This window comes from Hesperophylax consimilis, chromosome 9 (assembly GCF_061612785.1).
Source record: "Hesperophylax consimilis isolate HC1 chromosome 9, BYU_Hcon_1.0, whole genome shotgun sequence".
Classification (NCBI taxonomy): domain Eukaryota; kingdom Metazoa; phylum Arthropoda; class Insecta; order Trichoptera; family Limnephilidae; genus Hesperophylax; species Hesperophylax consimilis.
In genome coordinates, this window is record NC_142844.1 from 15,406,922 (window position 1) to 15,426,459 (window position 19,538).

A 19,538-nucleotide genomic window follows, 5' to 3' on the forward strand; every position below is an offset into this window, starting at 1 on the left:
GTGTCCCAATAATTAATTTTGTGTACCTAAACACTTTAACATGAGATTAACAACATAATGTGTACATATTTTGGTATCAGTACATTGTAGTAGTTTAGTTTACATAATTATTTACATTGTTGTGTAAAAGTAATTTGTTATTTTTAACAACTTAAAACTTTGGAGTAAAATTTTTGTTTTGTTGTAATTTATTGTATTTTATGTTTTGTATTTATGTGGCATTTGTGATATTTCAGTACCATATGCAATACACCCTCCTTAGAAACAGATGTAGATGGATCGCACGACATGGCCATTACAAGACGTAGCTCTTCTGGGGGTCTTTTGTCACCAGAAGTAAGTTGATACTACATAGTGCATTTATTTTTACTTCTTTTCTTTATGGTCTCCCGATACCCTTTGAAGAGAGTGTGATTTGTTGTGGTGCTCTTCACTTGTGTGTTTCTACAATTTTGTCACATTCATTATTGCATCGCCCTTTTCACAATGGAAAAGACATACAGGTCGAGACAATTATTATTATTAAACCCTTTCTTAAAAATACCGAAATACAATGTTGATACCTAAAAAAAAACATTGGTTGACATTATGAAATATTTTGGTATTGAAACCAATTAATCATGATTCAAGCGGCACCCGAGTTATGTCAAAGTGATTTACAAATATAGTAGCCGTGCCAATGATTGATGTTTAAAAATATATATTTTAACCTGCAAGCTAATTGAAATGTCAAATGCTAATCTAAAATCAAGTGTCAATATTTATAGTCATCTACTAGCAACTTCATTTGATCAATAGTTTTCATTCTTGATATAATGAATCTACTAAAACATTTATTTTTTATCCTTGTACTTTATGCATTTATAAATTAGTTATTTTCTTACTATGTACTTAATATAGGTAATTCATTTGCATTGCTTATCTTTTTTTCTAAACAGGTCGAAATCATGAACTCCAGTGGCACCAGAACTTCAACAGTGGTCGGTGGCACCAGTCTCGGTGATTGCGAGCAAGACGGCTTCTACCTCTTGAAGAAGGACTCTCAGCGAAGAACCACCCTTTGCAGAGTCCTCGAGCAAGACAGGGTTAAGATCTGCAACCAGTGGATGAGAAGCATCCAGCAGGATCTGAACGGTACCCTGCTGACTAGGGTAAGAACATAATAGTTTTTTTACAGGGGAAGCTTACTAAACTCCTGCATTCTGTCATATACCCCTTCCCACAATCACATTCATTCTCTTCTTGTAGGTTTTTGTTTATTTTGATTCTTTACATCACCTACCTCAAGTTTTTCATTCACTTGATCATAATAAAATGCCTTTCTGGTACATGTGTACTAGTTTTCGTCTTTCACCATTCATTCTCTATTTTATCAAGTCTGAATGCATTGACGTGAAATATATGTACATACGATTGCTCTATAGTAAAAACTTAACTGTTCGATTTTTCCAGTTTTGGGAACAAAGAGTTATTACCCGTAGAGTCAATTTGTTTGCTTTTTGAAACAGCTCATAAGATCTAGAAGAAATTGTTGTGTCTTCCTTACCATCGTGTTATAAATATGCACTTAATAGTGTTTAGAGAAAACATAAAGCTTTACATTCAAATATAGAAATTAACCACAGAATAATTAAACAGTACACCTCTATGAAACCAAAGGTTCCGACTGTGATCTGAGAAAAATTTATGAAACTTTGTGCATTTTTTGTTAATTATTTTTATATTAAATGACAAAAAAGTGAGTTCAGTGTATGGACGAAAAAATGTAGGGTGAGCAATTTTTAAAACTTCGATTTCTAAATTTTAATATTTACAAAATGATTTCTAATAATAAAATTTGAAAGCATATTTCACCACCTTTCAAAACCAGTTTTGTGTTTTCAGATAATTTCGGAAATACTCCATTTATTTGGATTTTATTGAGATGCGGAAATACACCCAAATTCTTAGACTTTCTGACAGCATCTTTAAGAAATATAACGGTCAATATGCCAGAGGCCTGACGGGTTAAGGGGTTTTTTTATTATGAAATGAGCCCTATTTAAATAATATTTTTATTACTTAACCCATCCAACGAAATGCACTTAAACTTTTGTACTCCGTTGTTGCTGCAACTGCGACATAGAAAACATTCTAACAACTCCGATGGCGCCGCAGCGGCGACACAAACAATAAGTATAATTTAAAAAATAAAAGGGTCCTTTTACAGGTATACACGTTCTATTCAGTTGTATACAGTACTCACTGGCGATAGGTTGTGCTTTTTGCTCTGTTTTTCATTCATAACAATAATTACGCATTATATGGAGGAGAATTTCGAATTCAGTGGTAGTGAAGACGAATTTGTTTTCAAAGTGCAATTTGACTTTTCCGATAGATAGTAAGAATGATATTATAAGTTCAAGCAGTGAACATAGACAAAAAAACGCGTGTTTCGAACATCAGTAGCAGTTCACGTATTTCAGACGTAGATCTACAGGAGTATTGGGTAGATATGACTAAAGAGGACGACCTTATGGACACTAAACGTTGATATTGACTCACAAAAAACAGGTCCACAGGTTCCTGCTTCAATCTCAGAACCTATTCAGTTTTTTAAACTCGAGCTTGCCAATGAAATTGTTAAAGAATCCAACATTTACGCCAGAGCAAAATTGCAATCAAAAGAATTACCTCAAATTCCATTTGGCAGAATTGGCGTGATATTGAAATACATGAATTTTGGGCATTCATTGGAGTCATTATGAATATGGGAACAATGCTTCTGGCAAATATTCAAGAATATTGGACAATAAGACACAATAGGCTATCACATGTTCACTGATGTATACTACACTAGCATTCCACTTGCAGATGATCTATTGGAATTAAAATGTCATCTAATAGGAACAATTATGACAAATAGAAAAGGGAAACCAAATGAAATCAAAAGGCCAAAATTCACTCCAGGAAAAGAAAAAAAATGCAGAAAAATGCTCCTTATGTGGAAGGACAAAAGGGTCGTAACAATGCTGAGTACCTCTGCCAAAGCAGGATACACATCCATTAGAAGGATGACAGAGGATGGTGGCGTCATCATTAATTTATTTATTACTAATTTAAACGCCCTGATGGATTTTTTTTATGGATAAACCAAACGTTATCATTGATTATACTAAATCCATGTGTGGGGTTGATCGTACTGATCAGTATGCATCGTCGTATTGCTTCTTAAGAAAATCGCTGAAATGGTGGCGTAAACTCTTTTTTTCGGGGGATGGAGACTCGTACATTCTAAAAAAAAATAACAACATAAAACCATTGAGGCATTTGAAATTTATTAAAATTTTAATGGATCAATTAGTGATACAAAAAGCCTCAAAGTAGACCATCTACTTCCACTCCATCAGAGACCAGGCTCAATGGAAAACTCCATATTTTGAGAAAAGGTCCCAAGAGGGATTTTGTGGTCTGCTCGAATAGGACAGTAAAAGGTGGCAGACGGGAAACCAGTGAGACTGTGACACGTGTCCTAACAAGCCACGTATGCATTTAATAAAAAAATAAATTTAAAAAAATGTTAAAAAATTATAAATGTTAGAATATGCAATTATTTCTTTTATTAAAAATCTTATATAATAATATATATTGAAATAATTATATTTTTTATTTAATGCCTTACCAAAAAATATATTTTTCTAATTTTCTAAAAATACCATAATTTTTCCTCATATTTTTACATTACACTCTATGGAGTAGCTGAAATACCATATAAAAAAAAATTGATTACAAAGGGTTAAAATAATGCACAAATAATCCATGCCACACTTGTGTGCATGGTTTATGAACTCATTTCAGTGTTAACCTCCACGGAAATCTGTAGTAAAAGGTAAAATATCTTCTATTAGTTATTGAAGGCCAATTAGTTACACATGAGTACATATTTTAAAAGAAAATGTGTGATGGTTAAATCATGCCATGCTTGCCCATTGTTCTATATTCATCAGGAACATAGTGGTATCACATTTCTGTTTGCGCGCAACTTAATTAATTCTTTGACGAATAGAGCTACATCTAGCTTTATTAGGCTTTACATACGTAACTTTTTCCCGTAAGTCGCTCACGTAAGTGACTTACGGCAAAATTACCAATGTAAAAGACACTTTAAGTCTCTTACCGTAATTTATAGCAAGTTACAGAAGTGATAAGAGCGTAAGTTTCTGGTAGGTCTAATCGTGTCCATGTGATTTCCTTCCAGCCTTCTCACAGTTTATGAAATCAGTCAGGTAAGTTGAGACGCTCGCCGTAAGAAATGGTACAAAAACGCGGCAATGCGAGTTGTCTAAAATTAATATTCAGGTTTTTGTAGGATATTTCATATAAAAACTAGATTTTTTACCATACCAACTAAAATCTGATTAGGATAAGTAAATAAATAATAGTAATAAATTTAACTCCCGAAAACAATATTAAAATAATACCAAATAGAACTCAAATCAGCACTATAAAATCAAACGGTATTCAAAATGTAAACAGAAAGAAAATAATCTGATTCCAAAAAGTGAAGAGATCATTTATTTTTCAGGTGGAAAAAGCTTTCTAAAAATGGGCATCCTTCTTTTTAATTATCGGTCCAATCCTTTCTAATCTCAATGTTTCTGTTTATAACATTATGTATTTGAATTCGAAGTCGGTTGATGTCATCTAGCTGTCATTTGGATAAAATTAAAGATCTGAAAAACCACGTGGAAAATTGTTTCTCTCAAACAATTCTATTCTATTCCAACACTTTATTTGGGCCTTTTCTTCTTTAGTGACAAAATTGTGTAAATTTGACGATGGCAAATCGTTGTTTACAGGAAGCCATCTTACCGCAAATAAAATTATGGGTGTAGCGGTCGCTGTGAGTACTTACGTAAGTTAATCTTCCGAACAACTTCCGTGAGCATTAATTACCATGAGTTGGATGCATATGTAAACGCTCCTGTGAGTAATAATCATGTATTATTTCATAGTGCTTTCACACAAACAAAGTATTGTAAGTCTAAACTTAAACTTTAAGGCGCACTGTGCGCCGTGCAAGCGGTTTCCCTACATAGCACCGGACCATCCCAAAGTAACTTATCAAAAACTTACGTAAGTTGTAAATTTTACTTGTGAGTGTAAAGCGAGCTTTATACTTATTTTAAATTGATGACTTATTTCAGTCTCACTTGGAGCCCCTGATGGGAGCCCTAAAAGAGTACATCATGCTACCGGATCGGGAAGGCCTGGAGAGGGCCATCACCACATTGAAGGAAGAGCTGGACTTTGATTCCGATGCCATCAACCAGTTGCACTTGGCCATTTACCTCTTCCAAGAAGCTGTGAATGTTATCCTACGAATGCATAGTATTAAACCCCATTGGATGTTCGCTCTGGATAATCTAGTACGGACTGCAGTGCAAGCTGCTATTACTGTCTTATCTCCAGGTAAATAGTTATTTTATAGTAAAATTACTGAATTAAAATGAGTCACAAACTTGAGAATCTGACCAAGCATGAAACTCTATGAAACCATCATAAGATTCTTTAGGTCTCAAAGATTGTAATGGACTGGTCATGTGGACAGATGACAGGTACCAAGCATGTTCTAGTGCAGCAGTTCCTAACCTGGGGGTAATGAGGCAAAATTAAAGTAGATAAAATTTTTACATTTTTTTTTTTTTTTTTTTTTTATATTTACTCCACACAGGAGGCCCTGAAGAAAATAATTTCCCTCAGGGCCTATGTCATCTTTGGGGATGCTGTGTGGAGGGTCTTTTTGTGGAGAGGAAGGAGTGAACATGGGTCTTGAAGAGTCCCATGTTGTAGGAGGGAGGAAACACAGAGGCCGGCAGTTCGTTCCACAGCCGAGCTGTTGAACTTAAGAACGAATCATAGAAGCGACCCGTTCTCATGTGACAAGTGTCAACTGTGTACAAATGTTGGGCGCGCGTTTGGCGTGTATCCCGACTACGCTCCGGTGCCGAAGGGATCAATGACGCTAGTTCCTCAGAGCATCTTCCATTGTAATACCGATAGAACAAGGACAGCATACCTACCTGACGCCTGTGCTCTAAAGATTGCAGTCCGTTTGTTAAGATTGGGGAATCTATCAAACGGACCGCCCGTTTCTGCACAGAGTCAAGGGTTTTTTTCAGGTATTTTGGGGCTCCAGACCAGAGATGGCTGCCAAATTCGACAGTAGGGCGCACTTGCGATTTGTACAGGGTGAGCAGTTGTGTACTATTAAAGTATCTGCGGGCCCTGTACAGTACGCCCAGCTTCTGAGAGGCCAACTTTACTCTAGCTTCGATGGAGCCCCCGTACCTGAGCTGGTCACTTATAGTTACACCAAGCATATCAATGGAAGGCCTGTTCGGAAGATTGCTTCCGTTGAAGGAGACTAGATTATCATTTGGATCCCTTTTAGACGTAATCAGACAGGATTGGGTCTTTGAAACATTAAATTCGACGAGATTATTTTTACCCCAGGAGGAAATACTCTCGAGATAACCGTCCATTCTCTGCTTCAAAGCCCTCCGAGCCGTTGGAGTTTGTGTGCCCTTTGGGGGCTTGTCAAACAAAAAGCTATCATGAACTGTACTGTCATCCGCGTAGCAATGAATCGGTGCACATGTCAAAAGGTCATTGATGTGCAACAAAAACAAAGTCGGAGACAGAACCGATCCCTGTGGGACGCCAGCATTTATGGAGTGCGAGGAAGAGGTGAAACCGTCAGCAACCGCCTGAATCGACCTATCCCTTAAAAAGTCAGCAATCCACGTACACAGGGATGCGGGAAGTCCGTAAGAATGCAATTTGTTGACAAGTCCTCGGTGCCAGACCCGGTCAAAGGCCTTGGATATGTCTAGTGCGACCGTTTGGGTCTCACCGTGACGTTCCAGGCACCGCCCCCAAACATGCGTCACATACGCGAGAAGATCACCGCACGAGCGGTTCCGCCGGAATCCGTATTGACGGTCGTTGATAATTTTGTTCTTCTCGAGGTATGTGAGCAGTTTGTCGTTGATCACACGTTCCATCACTTTGGACAGAACTGATGTGATCGCTATGGGGCGGTAGTTGGCCGGGTTGGAGCGGTCACCTTTCTTGGGAATAGGGTGAATTACCGCTTTTTTCCAACCAGAGGGCACAGTGCCACACTTCAGGGACATTTTGAAGAGCTTTGTCAAAACTGGAACTATTTCCGCAGCACACCTCTGCAATACCAGGGCAGGTATTCCATCAGGTCCACTAGCTTTGTTAACATCGAGCCCCCGTATGACGTGGAGTACATCCCGATGCCGGATCCTCAGCTTTTTCATATAGAAGCCGCAGTGAGGAACCGACGGCGGAACAGCACCCCCGTCGTCGAGGGTCGAGTTTTCCGCAAACATTTTCCCTAAAAGGTTTGCCTTTTCGGTGGCGGTGTTTGCTAGTGAGCCGTCAGGTCTGGTAAGAGGTGGCAAACTGGGTTTGCAAAAATTTCGACCTATTGAGCCCGCAAGCGACCAGAATGCTCTGCTGCCATGCGGGCAGGCAGCCAGCTTTTTGCTGATCTGCAGGTCGTGTTCGAATTTTGACCTATTGATGATTCTCTTGCATTCCTTTGCCGATTTGTTGTATGCTGATCTGCTTTCGGGCGTTCGAGATGTGTTGTAGGCTCGGTAAGCCGCGTTTTTTCGTCGAACTGCTTCGGAGCATTGTCGACTGAACCACGGCTTTGAGCCCACACCAGTTTCTTTAGTAGTCGATTGTATGAAGCCATCCATCGCCGAATTGATGACTTCACCAATCTCCTGGGCACATCTTGAAGGGTCCGAAGTCCGAAAACAAACAGCTGACCACGGAAAAGCATTGAAATGGGCCCGCATACCGAACCAATCTGCTGACCTATAGTGCCACACTTTTCTCCTCAGCCTCTCATTGGTTGGTCTGAGGCTAACGGGGATTGATGTCGTCACTAGGCAGTGGTCAGATGATCCCAGAGGCGCTGTGACGTCAATCTTATAACCGTGTGGCACAGTAGTTAAGAATAGGTCTAACAGATTGGAGCGGTGAGTCTGGACATCAGGAACCCTTGTAGGCTCCTGAACCAATTGCTCTAATCCGTAGCAAATGGCAAAGGATTCCGCCTGTCGGCCAGCCGAGTCCGTTGGGATATGCCAGATAATACAGATATATACAGATATAATACAGATGCCACTAGTAGCATTAATTCAGAGCTTCCGATATTACAGAGAACGATATGCAATATACTATAGATCCTCAAGGTCAAGGAGAGAAAGATTCCTACCTGTTGTAGAATACAGACATTAGTCTCTTGGCTCTCTATCCAGCTTTCATTATAAATCTATCTATATAAATAAAAATGTTGTTCAAAATCTTAAATCTCCTAAAGTTCGTCACCGATTGCTTTGAAATTTTGACACTTCGTTGCATTCGAATACTCATGTGTTTTTATATTCCTACATTATATAGATGTCACCTGTGACAGATAAAAACATGTTTTATTTTTATTATTAAAACAGCACCATCTGTTGGACGTAAAAGCAAAACGAGCTATTGTTTCTCTTTCTGCACAGACAGACTGAGACATATCAACGAGTGGTGGGGTAATAAAAGAACAATAGCATTTTGTGTAGTTCCGGAGTTTTCCGAGAGATAAAAAATATCTTATGATTATTGAATGTTATTTCTTTTTTGAAGTCATTTTTGATTGTGTTGCATTTGAAGAAAATGTTTTAGTGAGCAAACATTAATGACGATTTGACGTAATTCCAAGCCTCATCAAAAGTGCCAATTGGTTTTATAGATTTTCTGCCGATGATACACATCTCCAAAACTATTTGTGATTCATGGACATTTGGTATTCTGTTATTGTGATTCATGAGTGGTTCTGATTCATGGTTCCTAGCAAATTATATTCAGTTCATTTGGGTGTACACCTCTGCTAAGTCATTTATTTAATGAGAAAAATGTCTCTGAGAAGAAGTTGTAGAAGTAGGTAACAAGTACTAATACAATATTTTAAATGTATTTATGTAATGATGTTCTTTTAGATTATGGAATGTTGAGTGTATGTGGTTTATCAGTGTATAAAGTTGTATATATAACCATCAAAATCAAATGCATTTACCAGCTCTCGCATTATGACATTAGGCTGTGTGAGTTGAGGCTGGGCCGCAGGACAGGGACGCCTGGAGGCGGCTTGTCGATGCCATGGATCCCCGACGGAGAGGATGCATAGGTATTACATTTGATTTAAAAGTAATATAACCTTACCTTCCAGAGTTGGGTGCCAACCTAGCTGGGCAAGAGCGCCTGGCCGAGCAAGGGGAGGAGGGGAGTGCGGTCCCTCTGAAAGGGGTAGGGGGGGGCACCGTGGGGGGCCGGGACGAGTGCGCTTCGGCCATCAACTCTGTCCGCTCCAACAACACCACCAACAGCTTCATGCGGGGGGCCTACGCGGAAAACCAGACCATACAGCAGCTGAGGGCGGATAATACAAGGTAAGAATTTTTACCAAGATTAAAAAAAAAAACTGTATCAGTAGTAAGTTTTTGGTTTTAAACATAACCATAAAAATAAATTAAAAGGTAATAGAAATATTATAAAAATGTGACAAATTTTTTTCTACAGTTATTTTACTTATTGTCACCACCATGCTAAAGTTGCGAATCTGCCATTTAAGCAAAAATAACTTTTTGATTAAAAACTATTCTCTACGATGCCAATAAGCAAATCAAAAAAAATTTGCAAACCATAATTATATTACATGTTATTCGCATCAACCCATGGTAAATTTACAAAAAGTAGATAGAAAAATGGCATTTGAAATATAGTATTTGAAAAATAGCATGTGAAAAATGGCATTTGAAAAATGGTATGTGAAAAATGGCATTTGAAAAATAGCATGTAAAAAATGGCATGTGAAAAATGACATTTGAAAAATAGTATTTGAAAAATAGCATGTGAAAAATGGCATGTGAAAAATAACATTTGAAAAATAGCATGTGAAAAATGGTACATATTTGAAAAATGGCATGTGGAACTAGCAGTCAGCATACATCTTTCCTCCATCATTAATTCTGGATCTCTTAAGATCCGTATTAACAAAACCGTTCCTACAGCCTCTTCCTCCAACCTTCTCATATCTTTGCCGAACCGGGTGTACTTCTCCTCATTGTAGATAGGTACTGTAGACACGAGAGCTCATTCGAGGTGTCACAAAGAATTTTTAATTGTTTGTAGTGCGTCTGACAACAACATCTGATTTGTTGTAGAACAGTAGTTGTTGTCAGCTCACTTGTATACATTGACTTCAAAGCCCTGTTTCAGAATTTTTTAAATCAAAATGATTTAATGTCAGAAAAAATGTGACATAAAAATTAAAACCAAAAAAAATGTAAACGGCCGATAGGGTAAATATTTTATTGTTTTTATATGAGAGTTAATTTATGTCTTGACTTAAATTGTAATGCCAAATTTGTAATATTTTGTCACATGATGAAATCACTAAATAGTATAAAAAGTCATTATCCGCATCTGTCTGTTTGTGCATTCAGTTCTTCTAAACTATGCCACGGAGTTTGATAGTTTATATATACATAATACATGGATATTATATTTATTGAAAGTAGAGAAAAGTCAATCAACGCCGGGTACATGTCAGCTAGTCACATAATATGTATAACTATCTCCTTGTAGCTTTTAAAAAATTGTCCATTGGCTCTAATGGCTGTAATAAAACATTATAAAATTTTGAGTTTATTTTTCAGATTAGTACAAGAGACGATAGCTAGTGAACAAGCCTACCAGAATTTAATAAAGCAAATCATTGATGAACACAAATTACGTTTCCAAATGATGACAGATCTTTGTCAGCAACTAACTCTAATGGATAGACCAGCTAAAAGAGGGTAAGAACACATCACTTTGTTTAAAATTACTAAATGGTTGTGTAATGCAATGTGACCCACCATGGGCGCCCGCATAAAATTTTCTAGGGGGGGGGCAAAATATTTTAAGTAATGTTTTAATATACAGGGTTTTCCATTAAGAGGTGTTATTTTGAATAGCCCGCTATTTTGATAGATGTTACTAGTAAAAACGATACACGCTTCAACAACGCATTGAAATTATTAAAATTCACTTGAGTGAATCAAATGCAAATCATCAAGAGTGATGAGGCCCATTTCCACCTCAATGGCTTCGTCAACAAGCAAAATTGTCGCATCTGGGGCTCGGAAAACCCAAGAGTTATTGTTGAAAAGCCTCTCGATCCTCAACGTGTGACTGTTTGGTGCGGTTTATGGTCCGGATGAGTCATTGGACCTTACTTTTACGAAAATGAGGGTAGAGCATCAGTTACGGAGAATGGATTGCGTAATCGAGAGATGATTAATGATTTTTATGGCCGGAATTGGATGGTATTGATCTGGACAACGTTTACTTTCAACAAGACGGCGCTACGTGCCACACAAGCAATGAAACCATTGATCTTTTACGATTGAATATCAAAATAACACCCCTTATTGGAAAACCCTGTAGTTTTAATTTACTGTAGCGTATTTGTATGGCGATAATGTTGCTCCAGGCTTGCCAACGTTCAGTCTCTCCATACTTTATTTATGCTAACACAAAGTGATTTAAAATACAAGTAGCATTATTTGACTATTTTTGTTAATCCAGGGGGGGGCAAGTGTCCCCCCTTGCCCCCCCCCCCCTGCGGGCGCCCATGTGACCCACATATATTATACTCCTTCAACTTATGGAGTAGTGGAATAATAACGAAAAAAAAAAGTCTGCTTATTGTTATCACTTGTAATGTTAAATAATTTAGTTGTAATAAAGAAAAAAATATAAGTACATACTACATTATACAGTAAAATTATAAATAGAAATAAAATTTAAATTTTTTTCCAGGTATGAAAAGACTCAGTCCACTTCATCAAATGAGGACAGTTCCTACAAGCCACTAATTGACCATAGGTTAGCCGAGTGGTTGAAGGAAAGAGGAGTTACGCAGCAGGCTATAGATATTATAACTCACGAAGAATACAACCTAGAAGATTTTCTGGGACATATTCAGAGAGGAGACTTGAAAAAAATGCAGCTTAGGTGAATATAGTGACTATCTAGTGATTTTTCCACAAATAATTCCTGTACTGACACTTATAAATTATAATGCAGCAAAATTTCAACCTTCTCATTCTAATCTCGTTTTTCATTAGAGTTCCAATTTCACTCTGTATTTCTTCAATTTTTACTAGTCATATCTGGCATAAAATAATCTACGTATTCAAAATACAGTAATTGGCAATCAAATCAAACACTATCCCTTACCTGTGGTTTACATAGGCTCTCTGGTGGATCTGGGCAGTTGAAAATACTACACTCGTGTTTACCCAGAAAGTGATCGTCGGCAAGAATTTCAAATTGTTCATACTGTTGTAAAATAATTTATAATTATTTGTTTTTCTGGGTTTTGTATGTAAATAAAGGTTAACTAATAAAATATTTATTCATAATTTTTAGAGGAGGAGTGGAACTCCGCATATGGCGAGCACTTGAAGACCATAGATATCTAAATGAATCAAAACAAAATCACAGAAAAGAGAGCAACGGCGATCAGACCAACACAATGGTGATCATCGAGTGTCAAAAATGTTCTTCCCAACTCACCACCAACGGTTCGGCTAATCCAATCGGCCAATTAGGGGGTGCGGTCAGCAGAGCCGGCCAATTGGGAGAGAGCAATGGCCGACTCGACCAATCGAATCTAGACGAGAACACTGAAGATTATAGCGGCAGCGGTATTGTGAATCTATGACTAGCGCGAGGATGGTGCAGTCTTCAGTAAACTAAATTTCAATCTTTTGTATTTTTTTATTTTATTTCAAATCAGTCATGTTTTTTTTTTACCAATTAAAATCACTTTTTACTTTGACAAAATGAAAGTAAATTATTGTTTTCTGTTTATTGTTTGTATTTCAGCTCAATGTGGAATTCAGTATTTTCAATTTTAAGCAGTTGGTGATTTATTAGATAATAATTACCAATAAAAACAAATATGAATTTAACTTTTCAATAATAATTGAACTAACATAATAATATTAAAGTAATTCTATGGAAAACGATAGTTGGTCTGAGATAAACGATTATATTTCACATTTTAGAAAGGGACCTGATGTAATGTGTGCCTTTGGCCCCCTTATACAAGCACATCGATAATGTCGATAACTTGTCTTCGTTCCGATCACCAGCGAACAAACAACAGTTCACATCGACTAAATATGCTTTGCTTTGCAGTCATGCTTGGGAACTATTACAATTTGATGACATTACATATTGATAAAACCTCTGTGCTAGTAAATATTTTGAAACTTGCTAACATTTTTAAAACTTTGCTATTTGTTGATTTTACTAACTGTGTTTTGAAGAATATTATTTTTAAAGTAACACCGAATTTTTTGCATTTGTTTTTTTATTCTTTTAATAATTTGAAATGAGTTTTGCTGTACAATAATATTTGTAAAAGACGCGCCATCCTTTCGCTAATAGGGAGTTTCCGGTTATCTGAAGCCATTTCTCTGACAGCTTGAAAATATTGTAACAAAATATAAAATTATACCTATCCTATTTTGGTCAGGTTATTAGATTGGGTTAAAATAAGTATGATAAAAAGATATTTCTCATAGTAATTTAATTGTTTTTGCAATGATTTATCAATATTTTTGAGCTTGCAGACAACAGATGCTTCGATAACTGGAAAGTACCCACTAATATTAATATTATGTATATAATTACTTGTATTTAATTTTTAGTGTCCATTTTATAATATCTAGGTGCCTTAGAGATATGATTTGTTTTGCCACAAATGTAATAATGTTGGTAGGTATGTAACTGAATAGTTTGTATTATAATTATTATGAGGGAATTGGAAAATTAATAGAATCCATGAGCTAATAATATTACTTTACACTCTCGATTATTTGGAGAAATTACTAAAAATCTTTATGTATTTGAAATTTTACAAAAAAATGCGACTGCTATTGTAATTTTGCCAGTTATATTTTATGAAATATATGTACATAGTATTATGTTAAAATTTCCGATTTTAGTCGTTCATTAACATTTTGTGATGTTTTTAAAAGTTTTCAAAAAAATATATTACCCGCCGTTTATTTTGTGCATCACATTTTCCCGGCCCGGATAATCGAGAGTATACTCTATCTGGGTGGAACCAATCGATTATGGTAACATGAACCCAATACTTTCTGTCCTTGTAAATTAGGTCTACTGATGAATTATTTGACCTTTACTAATTTAAAGTTTTATTTTCCTAGTCTTACAATTTTGGGTAACTTCTGTTTTGTAAGGATATATTTTATTTATTATAATTTTCAGGCTTTAGAGGAATGGTCAGCAATTTTGCAACATTAAGTTAGTCTTAACTAAATTAACAACATTAACTAAATCTTCCAGTGTGTTTTGCTAGCGCAGTTCGCATTAATTATACAATTATCTGTAATAATTAATATATTCATACACATAATGATGTGTCCTAAGCAGTGGCGGCTAGTGACTTTTAGGTGTACTTGAGTGCTGATACTACAAAAATGGCATTATTAAAGTTGTAGCCGAAAATGTCTTCTTTTTTTTTCCAAATTTTGTTTTTTAGTATGAAGATTTTCAGGAAATTCAGTCAAACTGAAATTTCCTGAAAATCTTTATAGAAAAAATCCGAGTTTCGAAAAAATAAAAAACTTTTTGAAATAAACAACATCAGTAATATCGAATTTTCCAAACTTAGAACTGTATCACACTCAAAAGTCACGAGCCGCCACTGGTACTAAGTATTCTTCAGTAACACCATTTTTTTTTTTCCACCTAATACGTATTAAAATATTTTTTTGAATTATTATTTCATAACAGTCTGTTTAAATAAACCGGTGCTATTTTACCTCATTCAAGTGTAAGCCTTTTCTGGTGCTAATTTTTTCCTCTAATGTTTTAATTGCCTCGAGATTTCATAAGTTGTGATTATATTGCTGCCTTAATAATATTGCAATAATTTTTATGCGAATAACAAGTCGATTGCCCTGTGATTAAAATTTTTTATGTTTCAATAAAGTGATAGGATAAATAATATCTTGCACATCGTAACTGTAAAGTAGAAAAATTAAAATATTTAAAAAATTAATACATATTGGCATCATGAAATTTACATAGGTTTTCCATCTGGAATTTCAAGGTCAACACTATATATATATAATGAGCTCAGAAACTACTGTATGGGATTCAGTTAATTTATAAAGGTTGGATAAAACACCATGTTTTTAAATATGTAGTTAATAAGCCAACCGATTTCCATAAAAGCGTGATGAAACCCTTGTAAAGCTGGGTACTAAACTAGACTAATAAATAACTCTTTTTCTGTTTTTAAAAAGCACAAATAAAATTAAATGAAAAAACACATTTATTTACTGGCCTTTTGAGTACAATAAAAACCACAAGAGTACAATAAAATTTAAAAAAAGTATATTAATTCTTCCTAATAAATACACAAATAATTTACTTTTATGTTAAGGTTTTTATAAGCCATTGTATTATGTGTATTTACTGAAATATTATTATGTATTATTGCTCCCAAAATATATTTTTCGAATATTGTAAATGACCATTGTAACTGTTATTAGTCACTAGTTATAAAATGCACTTTAAAATTGATAGTCCGTATGTTTGTTAAATTTTCTTTTTCTTGCCTATTTTTCTGTAGTTCAGTAAGTAAATATACTAATTACACATTTCAAAATAGTGTTGCACAAAAAGTTACAAATTAATCTCATATAAAATAAGTTTTTGGTTGAATGAGAGAACCATTTTTCCTGTCCTTGAAATTAATTACATTAATTATTGATACCTACAAAAAAGTTAAATTGTCACATCTAGTAAAATATTATGTGTTTTAAAAAAAATCTGTCAGTTCTTTAGTTTGAGAATAACAACTACGACTAATTTACGTAACTATAGATCTAATGAATTACCAACGTACTGTACTGAAATAGCTATATTTTCAAATTTGGTTGATTAATTATAATGATTTATATATTTTACTGTAAAAAATGCAAATTAATAAATACCATATCGATTCACATTTGAGTTTTTACTACTTATCAATTCCCACAACACATTATTATCAAAATAAATTTCCCACCAATCATTTCTAACCATTTGTTTTGTATATATAGTAAAAGAGTTCCAACTAAGCCAGTGGAACTACGGTTATCCATTTGAGGACTGTTGTGAGCATGAATAAAGTAGGGAAGGGGAAGGAAAAAGGGAAGAGCAAGGTTAGAAACTACCTTACTATTCAGATCTGGTCACCAAAAAGAGTGGTTGGGCCAGTTACCTAAGTATTGCATAATTTCTCTTCAAATTTTTCGTACCTGGGATTACTGTTTTCTCATCTGGACAGAACCTAAGATTATTATTGTAATGCAGGTCGCTTGGCTTCATTTGGAATAGCAAATGGGGTTGGTTCAATGCGGAACAGCTTGAGGGACAGTCGTGGGTTTAGAATTATTTACACTATGCTTAAGGCCCCGCATACTAAATTTCTACCGATTTATAACGAGTTTCTCGTAAATATATGTTAATTTTGAAGATAATATCCATAGAGTTGTTATGCCGAAACGTTAATTATATGAAATTCTCTCGATAGAAAAAAATCGTAAAGTAAGCTCTGAAAATTATTAAAAACACGTTTTGTTCTGTTATTTAATATGTTAGTGGCATGAAAAATTCACAGTGTATCTTTAAATGCAACTATGGCATTTGTCGAGAGATTTTTGCTCTATTTAAAACACGTTTTGTTCTGTTATTTAATATGTTAGTGGCATGAAAAATTCACAGTGTATCTTTAAATGCAACTATGGCATTTGTCGAGAGATTTTTGCTCTATTTAAAACGCGTTTTGTTTTATTAAATATTTTCCCCATCTTCGCACAATTATTATGGTTTTTTAATATTAGCTCGCTCCCTCTAACATTCGTATTTGCATATCTCCCTTTCAATCCATCTTTGAACGCTTAATACCGGGCGTTAGAAAAATAAATTAAACAAAGTTGTGTCTTTACTTGGGAGTCGATGGAGGGAATGATCGATATATGACGGTAGTGGGGAGGGGACAGAGATGGGAAGAGTAAGGTGGGGATATACCTAGCAATTCAGATCTGGTCACCAAACATGGCTAAAGCTGCTTTCAAGCATCATTTAGATTCTGAATGGTTGCCTTTCACCAGGGCGAAACTGAAAGTATCTACCAGTCTGGAAAGTTCTGCAAATACATTATACATTATTTTAAATGAATATATATTGTGATGACACTACACAAATCAAATAAACTTTTCTTGCGCATCCTGGGATTTGAACCTTTGCCATCTCCGGATTCGTAGCCAAGGAACCACGGAGGCAGTATAATGTGCTGTTCGATGAATAGTCCTCGGATTGTAAGCATTTGCATTTAAATATAGACATGATATATTTTAGCCTTTTTATCAATGAATAATTTTTATAATAATAACAAATGCAAACACACTGCAGTTTCATTGGACCTCGTACTTTCAATCTTTTACCGAAAAATATTCAAGTGATTACTAAACTTCCTCAAGAGTTAAAATTATGGCTTTTCGAAACAGCAGTTGAAATTTTTTTAAATTTAATTTGTATCAATTTATGTTTCTCATAAAATATTAACCATATATTACACTAAACACTTATAACTTCACTATACACTATTCTAAACACTTTTTATACAAACCGCTTAGACAAAATGTAATTTTGTTTTTGTTTTATATGCCCACAGTTTGTTTATTTCTAGGTACAATAATATAATAACTTAAATATATTACCCACGCACAGGCTGCGCCTTAGTGGGTTCCCATTATTCGTATTGATTTATATAATATTGTATGTAATTAATGTAAAAAATGGGAAAAATAAAGGAATTAAAAAAAAATAATAATTCAGCAATTTTTTTCATCAAATATAAACTTTTTTTACATTAGCTCCAAACACGAGGCCCTAAGGACAATAAATTCCCTCAGGGCCTATGTCATCTTTGAGGATGCTGTGTGGAGGGTATATTTAGGAAAGGAAGGGGAAAGTTCTGGGAAGGAAAAAGGTATGAGGGTTGGGTGGGAATCTGGGGGTCAGTGTGCCAGGAGTGACAGACGTATGAATCCATCCCTCCCACTGCGGTGTAAGGCGATGTTCTGAGAATCCTGCTCAACCAATCTCCCGATCCGACCTGCCACAGTTGGTAGGCAGACGCGTCTGTCGTCAAGACCTGGACAAAACTCACACCATGAACCCGGGCACCCCTGCGAAGTCACCGAGCGTAGCGAACCACTTGGGAAGACCTATGGCTGGGGTGTTGGTTATCCTATAAATGGTTCCCGAGGCTGTGATACCTCAAATTACCCCCGTGCCCGCCTCCCAAATTGCATTCATTTTGATATTTAAAACTTTGCATTCATTCTGTAGGCACATCCACCCCAAGGCCGGTCCTGAGCCAAACGGCGCCTGGCGTTAGTAAAAACCTCAAGGGCGCTGTATAAGGTATTATCAGCGCCTTGGCTCCTTGGCTAGTAAAAACCTTAAGAGGGCTGTGTTAGGTATTATCAGCGCCTTGGCTTCTTGACGCCTTGGCGCCTTGGCAAGTGGGCGCCCGGAGCGGACTGCTTTAATTGCGCTTGCACAGGGTCACAGGGCCTGTCCCCCCACGAAAGAACCAAAACTCCGAGTTTCGTAAATCAGCACTTTTGCTGATTAATTTTCGTCTATCTTTTAATTTAGGTTAAGGCATATCGTAGAAACATAATTATAACTAACTAACTAACTAACCATCACGCCGTTTCCCCGCAGGGGTAGGCAGAGAGGACGGACCGCCAAACAACTCGGTCTTGGCACACACTCCTTGCCTCATTCACATTCATACATCGTCTCATACATACTCTTCTATTGTTCTGACTCTTGACATGGCCCGACTCAAGTATCCGATTCACTTGGTCGTGCCATGTCTTCCTCGGGCGTCCCCGACTTCTGCTACCATTCACATTTGCATCGTATATTTTCCTTACACTCCTTTCTTCGCTCATTCGCTCTACATGCCCAAACCATCTAAGAGTCCCTTTCTTGATCTTACTCATTACGCTTACATCAGCCTTGCACTCTTTGCGGATATCCACATTCCTCACACGATCATACATGGTTTTACCACACATACGCCTCAGGGATCTCATTTCAACAGCATTCAATCTACTTTCATCCTTTCTTTGCCAGTTCCATGCCTCACTTCCATACATCAGGGTAGGTACCAGCACTCCATTGTGGACTGCTAACTTCGCTTCTTTGGACAATTTTTTGTTAGCGCCAAATGCGTTCAGTCCTCCATTAATGGAGTTACCTGCATTTACTCTTCTTTCAATATCTCTGTCAGCCTTCCCATCTCTCGTAAACATGCTTCC

The 19,538-nt window shown here is 36.1% G+C and overlaps 1 protein-coding gene across 3 annotated transcripts in view; it reads left to right on the forward strand.

The window, feature by feature from the left end:
- The window catches only part of Ask1 (apoptotic signal-regulating kinase 1), a 44,654-nt gene extending 28,601 nt beyond the window's left edge, over window positions 1-16,053 (forward strand). For all 3 annotated transcript variants that reach the window (XM_089635646.1, XM_089635648.1, XM_089635647.1), the window contains 7 exons: window positions 237-336; window positions 939-1,151; window positions 5,187-5,451; window positions 9,296-9,515; window positions 10,785-10,925; window positions 11,932-12,126; window positions 12,544-16,053. In XM_089635646.1, the coding sequence (XP_089491772.1) occupies window positions 237-336; window positions 939-1,151; window positions 5,187-5,451; window positions 9,296-9,515; window positions 10,785-10,925; window positions 11,932-12,126; window positions 12,544-12,838 (1,429 nt within the window). In that variant the 3' untranslated portion in view covers window positions 12,839-16,053. The remainder of the gene's footprint in view (window positions 1-236; window positions 337-938; window positions 1,152-5,186; window positions 5,452-9,295; window positions 9,516-10,784; window positions 10,926-11,931; window positions 12,127-12,543) is intronic.
- The last annotated feature ends 3,485 nt before the right edge of the window (window positions 16,054-19,538 follow it).